The 12,744-nt window shown below is 46.5% G+C and overlaps 1 protein-coding gene across 1 annotated transcript in view; it reads right to left on the reverse strand.

Annotated features, from left to right (window-relative positions):
* The window catches only part of SEMA5B (semaphorin 5B), a 469,753-nt gene that overhangs the window by 120,699 nt on the left and 336,310 nt on the right, over positions 1-12,744 (reverse strand). The window contains exons 9-12 of the mRNA XM_068246215.1: positions 10,552-10,837; positions 4,432-4,567; positions 3,618-3,825; positions 1,461-1,668 (exon numbers count right to left, since the gene is read on the reverse strand). Coding sequence (XP_068102316.1) covers positions 1,461-1,668; positions 3,618-3,825; positions 4,432-4,567; positions 10,552-10,837 — 838 coding nt within the window. The remainder of the gene's footprint in view (positions 1-1,460; positions 1,669-3,617; positions 3,826-4,431; positions 4,568-10,551; positions 10,838-12,744) is intronic.

Genomic DNA, 12,744 nt, shown 5'->3' on the forward strand with positions numbered 1-12,744 from the left:
CCCTCCGCTGGCCGGTACCCTATGCCCTCCGCCACTTGCGACTACAGACATTGCATCACCAGCCGCTACCTGCGACCACCAGCCTCAACTACCTGCGACCCTCCGCCGGCCAGGACCCTACGCCATCCGCCACCTGCGACTACAGATGCTACATCACCAGCCTCCGCCAGCTGCAACCCTCCGCTATTCTGCTGCATTAAATAAGCTCATTTGTACAACACATTACGACGTGTAAACACAGAGAGATTGTGCTGCTGGTCAGGAACGGAAGTGATTGAACCAAAAAGCAGACTATTCTATGCTGAAAGCACAAAGAAGAGTGACACCTGCTAAAGGTGGCCATACATCTGGCAGTGTATGGGCATATTGACCAGGAGACAAATCTCTCTCTGACTGAATCCGATAAGAGAGAGATCTGTCAGCTGCCCATAGACTGCATTCCTCTTTCAGGAATCGGGCCTCGTGACATTGCATCTGCCACCTCACTGCTGTCCCTCCAAATGCTGATGTGCCTCCCCCCTGCCTGGGCATTCAAATCTCACCATTCCCAGCTGCCCCTGCTTCCCCATTCCCGTCCTATGTGGCTGCCACGTTTAGCACGCCGCGCACCCGACTGACCGCGGAACACGGTGAGATTTCTCATCATGTTCAATCGATACATGCAACAGGTTTCTGCCTGAAATCGTTTTAATTCGTCGATCGGACATGCTTGTTGCAACAAAAATGTTAATCAGATTCAGGTCAATCGCAACGCAAAACAGACATGGCCCCCTTAGTATCCTTCCCATCAAACACTTCAGTGGGAAAATCTGTTCAGGAGAAAAACAGATTTGCATAGACACACATCAGCACTGGTGACAACAACTGCAGAATTTACTGCAGAGTTTCTACTCTCACAACCAGATCTCCCTGCAGTAGTGTGTGTCTCCTCCCCTCCCACAATGGTGAGATCTCCCTGCAGTAGTTTGTGGCCCTTCCCACAATGATGAGATCTCCCTGCAGTACTTTGTGCCCCCTCCCACAATGGTGAGATCTCCCTGCAGTAGTTTGTGGCCCTTCCCACAATGATGAGATCTCCCTGCAGTAGGTTGTCTCCTCCCCTCCCACAATGATGAGCTCTCCGTGCAGTAGTTTGTGGCCCCTCCCACAATGATGAGATCTCCCTGCAGTAGTTGGTGCCCCTCCCACAATGGTGAGATCTCCCTGCAGTAATTTGTGGCCCCTGCCACAATGGTGAGATCTCCCTGCAGTAGTTTGTGGCCCCTCCCACAATGGTGAGATCTCCCTGCAGTAGTTTGTGGCCCCTCCCACAATGGTGAGATCTCCCTGCAGTAGTTTGGAGTCCTGCAGTATTAGAATGACCGCAGATGAACATTTGGACATATAATCCTGTATAATGGGGTGTGTTATGGCCGTCTGACCCCTGGGTGGCCGCAGAGTCGGTGTTTCGGTGGACTCACCCCTCGGAGCGGTACATGGAACATCTCTCCAGCGGCACTTTCAGCACGCCATGGGTCAGGCCCACATACAGGGAGCGGTTGCTGTGCAGGATCTGCATGCTGAGGATGGGTTCCAGCTGTCCGCTGGGAAGGATATGCATCTCCTCCAGGTAGCAGCTGCGCAGGCTGCGATTGGCTGTGGACAGAGCCTTCAGGATGGTGCCGTGTTCTGTAGAGAGAAGGAGGATCGGTAATACACGGCTCTCTGCTATCATCACACAACCAAGTCCAACATGTCCGCCTCGTATCCCCCCCCCCCCCCCCCCGACATGGACACTATGTATGTTCTCTCATGTTTGCCACGTGTGTCCTCCAACATCCCAAACACATATCTTCCCCTTCAAGAGGCCCTGTAGTGACACACAGCATGATGCAGAAAATTATTCAGGATACCCACTTTTAAGGTAACATTCCTGGTTTCAACTATTACTATCGCGAATAAAGTAGGCCATTAAAAATCTGACAGAACCGACAGGTTTTGGGCCAATCCATCTCCTCATGGGGGATTCTCATGGTTTTCTTTGTTTTCAATAGCATTTCCTGAATAGCAGCTTAACTGCCAAAATAGATACCAGCCAGCCTGCCTGTCTGCTCACTTGCACACTAATATCAGACTTTGCAACTGCTGTTCAGGAAATGCTGCTGAAAACAAAGAAAACCCTGAGAATCCCCCATGAGGAGATGGACTGGCCCAAAACCTGTCAGTTCTTTCAGATTTTAACTGCCTATTTTTTCGTGATAGTGGTTCGTTAAGCATCAAAAACACTTCCTATATATTGGTATGTATTCCTAGTGATGTTTAGCCTAGGCTGTTTAGCTATGTAGAATTCTGTGACAAATGTCAGAATGTAAATCAGGGAGAGGAAAGATTTTGCAATGGGCAAACACTGACTAAATCATTTAAAAATGAACATTGTAAAAAAATATGTAAATTTATTACATTACATTATTTACACTACATGTCCTATTTGTGATCGAGGAAACGATCGGATTGGAAAAAAAAAACATTTATAGCCTACTGACTGCCATCTATTGCTCCCAGCTCAAAATTGATCTCTTTCTCGATCAAAAGCAGATAAGAAATACTGAAAAATATTGATGGAAATGCTAGTTATCGTTCTGTGTGTATGTTCTGTCAATTCATGTGAAAACGTGAAAAGAATGGCATACGTGAGTACACTGGCTCTCTTCAATGTCCGATCGATGCAAGATGTAAATATCGATATATCTTCCACACACTGAACATGTTCCATGTTACAACTACATGACTGCCATTTTACTTAAATGTAAGCGATCTTCACTATGATCTGCTATGACCCAGAAGCTCTTTATTGCTCCCTAAGCTTAGGGATATTTCACACAAAAAGTGCTTTTCTGCAATTTTCCGATCACTAGAGTTTTGAAAAGCACTTGGTTTAAGTATTCAAATGGGCTATTTCACACTGCCATGATTTGTTTTCTTAAAGGACTACTCCAGCGAAAAAAAGTAATCAGTTACAGTCTGAAGGAACCGACAGGTTTTGGACTAGGCCATCTCCTCATGGGTGATTCTTCGGGTTTTCTTTGTTTTCAGTAGCACTTCCTGTACTGCAATTTAACTGCAAAAACAGTAAGTTACCAGCCAGCCTCCCTACTCACTTGCACACTATTTTGGCAGTTCAATTTAGTAACTGCCATTGAGAAAATGCTTTTGAAAACAAAGAAAGCCCTGAGAATCCCCCAGGAGGAGATTAACTAGTCCATGTCAGATTTAAACTTCTTTTACTTTTTTGGCTGAAGTGGTCCTTTAAAAAAAATTCCAAATCGTTTCATGTAACATTTTTGCAGTGATTGCAATTTTGTAATAGAAGAGCAAAAGAGCTACAAATAGCTTCAAAAATGGCTATAAAAAAAAAAAAAAAAAAACTGCTATAAAATAATAGTAAACCTCTATTTGCCATGAAACAGCCCCTAGCACAGTAGGACAGGAGTCAACGCTGGCTTAATCTATTGGGAGAGGCATTGGGCTTCTGCTGTGTGAGTCAGTCTGCAGAGCATTCCAATAACAAAACATTTTACTGAGCCTATGAATCTCCTGGCCCCTCCCCTGGCCGGCTGTGTCACATGACTGAAGTGTACCTGTCCCGATGTACATGACGTGGTAGAGGGTGTCTTTGCCTTGCACGATGTCCACCACCAGTTTGGAGAACCGCACGTTGTCCTGCGTTACCAGCGGGTCCACCGACACCGGCTGCACCACATCGTTCATGAGGAACAGACGCTGGGCGTCCTGCAGGCTCCGCTCCGTCAGATTCTCATTGGGACTGTCATCGTTCAGGATTCCACACTGCCAATCAGAGAGAGAGGGCAGAGACACATGGATGATAGACTGCCAATCAGAGAGAGAGGGCGGAGACACATTGATGTATGGACTGCCAATCAGAGAGAGAGGGCGGAGACTCATTGATGTATGGACTGCCAATAAGAGAGGGCGGAGACACATTGATATATAAATTGCCAATCAGAGAGAGAGGGCAGAGACACATGGATGGTAGACTGCCAATCAGAGAAAGAGGGACACATGGATGATGGACTGCCAATCAGAGAGAGAGAGGGCGGAGACACATTGATGTATGGACAGCCAATCAGAGAGAGAAGGCGGAGACACATTGATGTATGGATTGCCAATCAGAGAGAGGGCGGAGACACATGGATGGATGGACTGCCAATCAGAGAGAGAGGGTGGAGGCACATGGAAGGATGGGTTGCCAATCAGAGCGAGAGGGCGGGGACACATGAAAGGAAAGGTTGCCAATCAGAGCGAGCGACGGCAGAGATACATGGATGATGGACAGCCAATCAGAGAGAGAGGGTGGAGACACATAGATGTATTGCCATTGGGAAGCATCATCACAGAGCAGAGAAATAACAGAATATGAATAAGGCGCCTCACCTGGAAGTTGGGGATGGGGTTGAGGGTGGGCAGCCAGGCAGACCGGGGGTTCTCCTGGTACCTGAAGGGGCCATTGAAGGACTGGGTGATGGCGCTGAGGTTGAAGGCACAAACCGCTGAGGCTGCGATGCTATTTCTGTAAAAACAAACAAATTATTACTGTGAGGTGTAACAAATTACAAGACGATAGTACAGGCATGTTACCCCCGAACTATGAGTGTCACCATAGTTACTGCTAATCTGTATTGTCCAGTCAGAGGCTAGGGGAGGGGCTCTGCCCAGGCCTCGTCACCATAGTTACTGCTACTCTGCACTGTCCAGTTAGAGGCTACGGGAGGGGCTCTGCCCAGGCTGCATCACCAAAGTTACTGCTAATCTGTACTGTCCAGTCAGAGGCTAGGGGAGGGGCTCTGCCCAGGCTGCGTCACCAAAGTTACTGCTAATCTGTACTGTCCAGTCAGAGGCTAGGGGAGGGGCTCTGCCCAGGCCTCGTCACCATAGTTACTGCTACTCTGCACTGTCCAGTTAGAGGCTACGGGAGGGGCTCTGCCCAGGCTGCATCACCAAAGTTACTGCTAATCTGTACTGTCCAGTCAGAGGCTAGGGGAGGGGCTCTGCCCAGGCTGCGTCACCAAAGTTACTGCTAATCTGTACTGTCCAGTCAGAGGCTAGGGGAGGGGCTCTGCCCAGGCTGCGTCACCAAAGTTACTGCTAATCTGTACTGTCCAGTCAGAGGCTAGGGGAGGGCCTCTGACCAGGCACCATCACCATAGTTACTGCTAATCTGCACTGACCACTCAGAGGCTAGGGGAGGGGCTCTGCCCAGGCCTCGTCACCATAGTTACTGCTACTCTGCACTGTCCAGTTAGAGGCTAGGGGAGGGGCTCTGCCCAGGCTGCGTCACCAAAGTTACTGCTAATCTGTACTGTCCAGTCAGAGGCTAGGGGAGGGGCTCTGCCCAGGCCTTGTCACCATAGTTACTGCTACTCTGTACTGTCCACTCAGAGGCTAGGGGAGGGGCTTTGCCTAGGCCATGTCACCATAGTTACAGCTAATCTGTACTCTGTAGTCAGAAGCTAGGGGAGGGGCTTTGCACAGGCTATGTCACCATATTACAGCTAATCTGTCCTGTCCAGTCAGAGGCTAGGGGAGGCGCTTTGTCCAGGCCATGTCACCAATCTGTACTGTCCAGTCAGAGGCTAGGGGAGGAGCTCTGCCCAGGCCGCGTCACCATATTTATTGTCCAGTCAGAGGCTAGGGGAGGGGCTGTGCCCAGGCTGTGGTGCTTCACTATATCGGGGAGACAGGTGAGGACAGAACTTGTCAGGCTGGCTGTGCAGTACGGCAGGACTGACACAGAGTTGGCCGGGTAGAGTTCTCCGGCAGATAAGCCCCATCACGTTTATTCCGTCACATCCGTTTCTTTAGCTTCTGTCTGGAGTTCTGCTCTTTCCTGTTTAGTGTTTTCTATTTGCATGGATTCATTAACCGTGACATTTACTAAAAATACACAAACCCTGACAAGAAAATGCTCAGAGTGAAAGAAAATTGGAGGGAAGTGTCACTCACCCGCCAGCGCAGAGACGGCCCAGCGCCCCGGTGCTGAAACGCACGCAGAGCGCTGTCAGGACTGTCGCCAATACATTCCGCTGACATTTCTGGCTTTTCACAACACCAGCATGGCGGAAGAAAGAGCCCCTGTCACCGCTGCAGAGCTGCCTGACGTGAGACCCCCGACACGACTCCAGCACAGCGAGTGAGACTTATTCCTGGCCCACGTCCCTCCTCCCTCCCTCCCGAGTCTGATGGAGGGGTAACAGAGTGACAGAGGAGCCAGAGAATGCCAGAGTCATCCACCCGGCGTTAACCCTTTAGCAGCCAATTTATTTAGAGGTTTGCAAGTGCTCCAGGCCAATTTTTTAAATTCTTCTTTGTTACATTTCCTAGCTTCTAATTAGTACTGCTGCAATGTGTATTTATGGCCAGCTGTCACTAGGGGGCAGTGTGAGACAATAACAGAGGACTGATTTCAATTTCTGTATTTTCTGCTAGTAAAGTTAGATCAAAGCATTCCAAGAATTTACAGCACAACGTGTTCTGCCAACTGAGGTCAACAGTAAAGCACTTATCTCACACGAGATAACTCTATTGAAGCTGCTAATAGGTTAAACACAACAAGCCTCGGTCACAGTGGATGAGTGACATCCCTGCCTGGCAGACAAAGGGCAAAGGAGGGGCAAACATCACTTCACAGGGCTTTCACCTGCTGCATTCTGTGTGTATACTGAATTACTGGTGAATTCATGGTGCCTGGGGCGCAGGGACACTCCCCCGGGGGAGGAGCTACACTCTGAATGACGGGGCCATCAGAGAAATGGTGATGGGTAGAAGAGCAAACTGCTGAGGGTGCCGGTGTGCAAGGAATTCAGCCAATGTGCCCATGTCAAGGATTGATTAAGCTGAAGAGTCCCTCCCTGATTAGTTTAAAGGGAACATGCAGTGAGAGGGGATATGGAGCATGTTGGTTCTGATCAATCGCAGTTATGTACAGCCCTCCAGGCCCTGCTTCTGTCTTCTCAGATCACTTCTCTGTTTGGTTCCTCCAGGTCCTGTCCTCTGAAATCCCTGCCATTGTCATCATACCTCCCAACTTTTTGAGATAAGAAAGAGGGACACTTAAGCCACACCCCTAGTTACACCCATACCATAAAGATTTCATGAGAATATATGTTTTATAATTCAAACCACACTGGTCTTTTCTATCCTGGATCATTTTCTTCCTTATTAACATTTGGAAATAAGAAATGTATACATTTAAAGGATGGGAAGTTTAGAGTTAAACACATTTTTTAGTAGACAAAATACATATATTTACATAGAACTGTACATGAGTCCTGAAAGAGGGACAGATGAGTGAGAAAAAGGGACAGGGGGATCGGGTTCCCAAAGAGGGACAGATGAGGAGGAAAGAGGGACAGATGAGGAGGAACGAGGGACAGATGAGGAGGACAGAGGGACAGATGAGGAGGACAGAGGGACAGATGAGGAAGGACAGAGGGACAGATGATCAGGAAAGAGGGACAGATGAGGAGGAAAGAGGGACAGATGAGGAGGAAAGAGGGACAGATGAGGAGGACAGAGGGACAGATGAGGAGGAAAGAGGGACAGATGAGGAGGAAAGAGGGACAGATGAGGAGGAACGAGGGACAGATGAGGAGGACAGAGGGACAGATGAGGAGGAAAGAGGGACAGATGAGGAAGGACAGAGGGACAGATGATCAGGAAAGAGGGACAGATGAGGAGGAAAGAGGGACAGATGAGGAGGACAGAGGGACAGATGAGGAGGAAAGAGGGACAGATGAGGAGGAACGAGGGACAGATGAGGAGGACAGAGGGACAGATGAGGAGGACAGAGGGACAGATGAGGAGGAAAGAGGGACAGATGAGGAAGGACAGAGGGACAGATGATCAGGAAAGAGGGACAGATGAGGAGGAAAGAGGGACAGATGAGGAGGAAAGAGGGACAGATGAGGAGGACAGAGGGACAGATGAGGAGGACAGAGGGACAGATGATCAGGAAAGAGGGACAGATGAGGAGGAAAGAGGGACAGATGAGGAGGACAGAGGGACAGATGAGGAGGAAAGAGGGACAGATGAGGAGGAAAGAGGGACAGATGAGGAGGAAAGAGGAACAGATGAGGAGGACAGAGGGACAGATGAGGAGGACAGAGGGACAGGAGGACAGGGTTCCCGAAGAGGGACAGTTGGGGGGTATAACATTATGAGTGATTTTAACATTCCTGTTGACGTCAATAATTCTGTTGCCACCAAACTCTTGTCACTCACCTCCTCCTACGGCTTGTCTCAGTGGCCCACTGCTCCAACTCACACTGATGACCACACACTTGACATATTCACTTGACTCTGTTCTATCACTGATTATACTAATGCTCCGCTCTCTGATCATAACTTACTAAACGTCTCCAATTTTCCTACTGCGCTGGCACAAGCACACTCACCACCCCGAATTTCAGATCTGCACACGACCTTCTTTTGCCCTTCTCTAGAATTTCCGCTTCACATACTCGTATACAAGACTTCTAACGTGCTTCACTCCTCCTCTGGAATGCACTTCCGCAGCACATCCGTCACTCTTCAACCTTTGTCATCTTTAATCACTCCCTCAAAACTCACTTTTTCCAACAAGCATACACTCTAACTTTGGCCATTCCCCCTTTGACCTCTGGGCAAGTTGTACTCCTTACAAGATAACCTAAAAACACCCCCCCCTCTAGGTATATTGTATACTACCCCACCTCTTGCCCCCCCCCCCCCCACACACACACACACACGCACTCATTTAAATGCAATCTGGCAAGGGCATTGTCTGTATTGTTTTGTACACCATGTTCGTTTTACTTTGTACAGCGCCACGGAAGATGTTGGCACTTTATAATTCAATAAAAATAATATGGAAATATTTATTTTTGTCTTTATCTGGCAAGGCCGCTTGGCGAACTTCCATTTCGGAAGTCATTTGCGAAGAGACTCGAAGCTCTTCTGTAAAAACAAGCGCTGCAAAGTGTAAGTGTATTTACAGAATAAATATGTGCTAAATATTACCCTTTGTCTGTGAAGCGGCTCTCATCTCCCGCCGTCGGCGCACTTGGCATCAGTGCTATATTCAATGTTTTCCTGTTTTCTGCAAGTTACCATGACGACTGCCTCTGCCACGCCGCGCTTTGAGGCCATTAGACATTTTATCTCCTATTGAGGCCAATTTTCAGCGTCAGGTATCGGGCCGGAGAGGAGGGGAGTCTGGCTAAGAGCGGGTCTCTGATCGCTGAACTCATTTTGTACAATTTTGACAAAAACAGAAAACGTTCCCGGCGCCGCAGAGTCAGCTAAAACTGCGCTTTCGCGGTTCTGGCAAAAAGAAAACGGTATTCATAAAACACAACACACTGCAGTCCACAAACTCCACTGACAAACCAGAGGGCAAAATGGTGGCTTCAAATAGGGGACTACATTCCCCATCAGAGCTCTGCAAACGCCCGCGGCACACTCATATCGCTTATTTGTGTATTCTTCTTGTTTACCGTACTGAGAACTTCACCGGCCGACAATATCAGGAGGCGGATATGAAAAATAAATGACGAGAATGTCAAGCATAATAGTTCACCAACATTTGGCCTCAATTCACTAAGCAGTTTAGACTAGTCTACAGATGGTTTTTAGTCTACTGATGGTTTGGTGTAATGTTTTAGACCTGTTTTTAGACCTGGTCTAACATTCAGTAATTACACAATTCTCAAAGGCAAACAAGGAGTAACCACGCCCACTTTTTCTGACAGAGATTAGACCAGCTGATTTATTTTCGGTAAAGTAATTCTGTGAGGTATTTTAGATGTGAGGATGGAACCTTTTGAATGAATTATGCAGGAGTTTAATTGTATGCAGATGAGAGCTCAGAGAAGGATGTCAGTCATAGCTACTCGTTTGTGAATTGCATCTTTTGATCATTTCCCTTGCTTCACCCACCTAATTACCAAATGGTTTAGACCAGGTCTAAAAACAGGTCTCAAACATTTGGTAATAGTGAATTCCCCTTTGATGCAACTGACCAAACCATCAGTAGACTAGTCTAAACTGCTTAGTGAATTGAGACCAAGGGAGGAACCCCTCAGAGAAACATCTGGGAAAATATAGAGACCTCTGGCAGCTCCCCACGCCAAACATCAAAACCCTCCAACTTCTCCTCCAGCATCCGTATCTGCTGCTTCCATTCTGAAATGTATATCCATAGAAGACAATATTCTGACTGGAACCCAACTTCCCCTCAACCTAGGATCTGGAAGCAGTATTAACAAATGAAAGCCACTGGCACTCAAGCAAGTAGTAATTGGTAGCTTTCACTTGTTAGAACAACTCTCACTTCCTGACAGAACACTTTGCTCACCTCCAAATTCTTTACCCTACCTTCTGCTTTATGAAACAAGTTTGTTCTGCTACAAAGAATTTAGCCACTAGGACCTCCCCCAGTTTTCAGCATGGCATTCCGAGACTTGACGTTCCCCAGTGGAACATTTTAGCGGTGAGGGAGGCGGGGCCTGTACTCACACATTGGTGGTGAAGACACCGTAGATCAGGTCCTGTTCTTGGAGTAGGAAGGTACTCTGCAGCTCATTGTAATAGAAGGGGATCTCTCCCGACCGCGAGCAGTTCAGTCTGGCCTTCATGAATGTCGTCCATGTGTCCTCCAGCAAGAATCGTCCCCCAAAGTCGTTCTTACAGACTCGGGCCACCCGCGAGTAAACCGTCTTCCCACAGTCGTGCTCCACCGCATTCTCCCGGAAGAAGAAGTAGGTGAACAGGCCAATGTCATAGGCCGCCACAAAGTTGGGTTCTGCCAGAAACAAGAAAAAAAGTTAAGGGAGAACTCTACGAATAAACATTTATCTTAAGGGGAAGCAAGGCCAACATTGACCTACCAAAGTGTCCTCCACTCATAGGGTTTCCATGAAACCAGACCACCAGGCCTCTCTATAGGCATGACGTCCTGCACTGATGTCATGAACTCCCTGCTGGACTCCTGTTTGGAATTGATCAGGAAGTGTTTGGTGGAGATGGGTGAAAACTTGATGTGAACCTGGCTTCAGAATATCCAATTTATTTTTTTTTCAATAAACATTTTTTATTGTAGAATGAACTTTGTTTACAAACTTGAAAATTCAGTATTCAGTTTTAAGCAATACAGGCATTTATGAACATAGCGTGAAGAGAATTACATTAAGAAAATAACATTGTGTGAGTGAATGATATCTGGTTTGGTTGTCTGGGAGTAACAGGAATTGTTTACTTCTTCCCTTGTACTCACATTAATGTGTATATCAAGGAGGGTTCGAATTGAGTATTGATGTGGACTCTGAACTAGTTGATACCCCTTTCTCCTATAGCCTTCTCTACCCTTTAGTATTTAGGGCAGAAGGTTGGTGAAAGGGAAATGAGTGGGGGCTTCTCAGAATTGAAGGCCCTGCTTGGTAAACTATTGTTTAATATGTTCAGGCCCTCCATCTGATATGGGGACTGTCTTCAGGGTGGAGAGTTCCTTGCAGATTTGTGTACATAGCTAGGGATGGGAGACTTTGGGTGAGTTTTACTTCTGTATTGGAATACACTGTGACCAGATTGTGTCATTCTCTGTGTCGGTTAGTTATAGCAAAACTTTCTAATTTGCTTTGGTGCACTAAAAGACTAAGAAATCACTATACAATCGAAAAGAAATGAAAGACTACAAATTATACCTCATATTAAACACACATAACAAGCTGCAATAGATATCTTGATGTCTGTGAGATTCATTTGTTGTTTGGTCCTTGCTGTTTATTTATGCGTCACTTTTTATTCTGTTTTACCAGGTACTTTGGTTTGGGTAATTGATAAGGGTTTTACCCGTCCTAATCCTTATAATGTTTTCCATCTGGAGATTGGAGTGTATTAGGTTCTTAAAATGTGGCCAGGGTACATGCTCATTCGATTTCCAGTTTACTGTTATAAGGTGAATAGCTGCTGTTAATATATGGCATATCAGTGGTTGTAGTTGTTTATCATATATGTCTAGATCAATCATTAACAATGCAAGTTCAGGTTTGAGAGAGAAATCGTTAGTAATCAGAGATTTTAGTAGGTTTTCTATTGGGTCCCATAAGGTTCTAACCAGTTCACAGTCCCATCACATATGTTTTAGAGTGCCTATATGTTTATTGCATTTCCAGCACATTGGAGAAAGGTTTGGTTTAAATGCGGCAATTTTTCTTGGTGTGAGGTACCATTTAGTAAGGATTTTCTTTGATTGTTCCCAGTGTGTGGCACAATGGGAGAATTTTTTAATGCATTTATTTGTCGTTAGGATTTGAGAGATGGTGATTTTTGTATTTAGATCACTGGACCACACATTGGTATATTTAGTTAATATCTTTAGATGATTCGTAAAGAATTCAGAGTACCATATGGAGATCCCTCCTTGGATAGGTATTTTGCTGTTAAGCATGGTTATTATGTGATCTGGGAGATGTGGAGGTTCAATTATTTTGGTCGATAGAATATGGGATATTCTCATGTGGGTGAATTTGAATGAGTCTGGGATTGAGAATTCATTCTTTAGTTTTTCAAAGGGTTTTGGTTTTTTGGATTCGGTTATTTCTCCAATGTGCCGGATGCCTTTATCAAGTAATACATTGATATTTAGGTCAGGTGTCATCATGTTTAATATCTGGATTGGGAGTGGTATTGAGCTCTGGGTTGCACTTTTGT

This window comes from Hyperolius riggenbachi, chromosome 7 (genome assembly GCF_040937935.1).
Source record: "Hyperolius riggenbachi isolate aHypRig1 chromosome 7, aHypRig1.pri, whole genome shotgun sequence".
NCBI lineage: Eukaryota > Metazoa > Chordata > Amphibia > Anura > Hyperoliidae > Hyperolius > Hyperolius riggenbachi.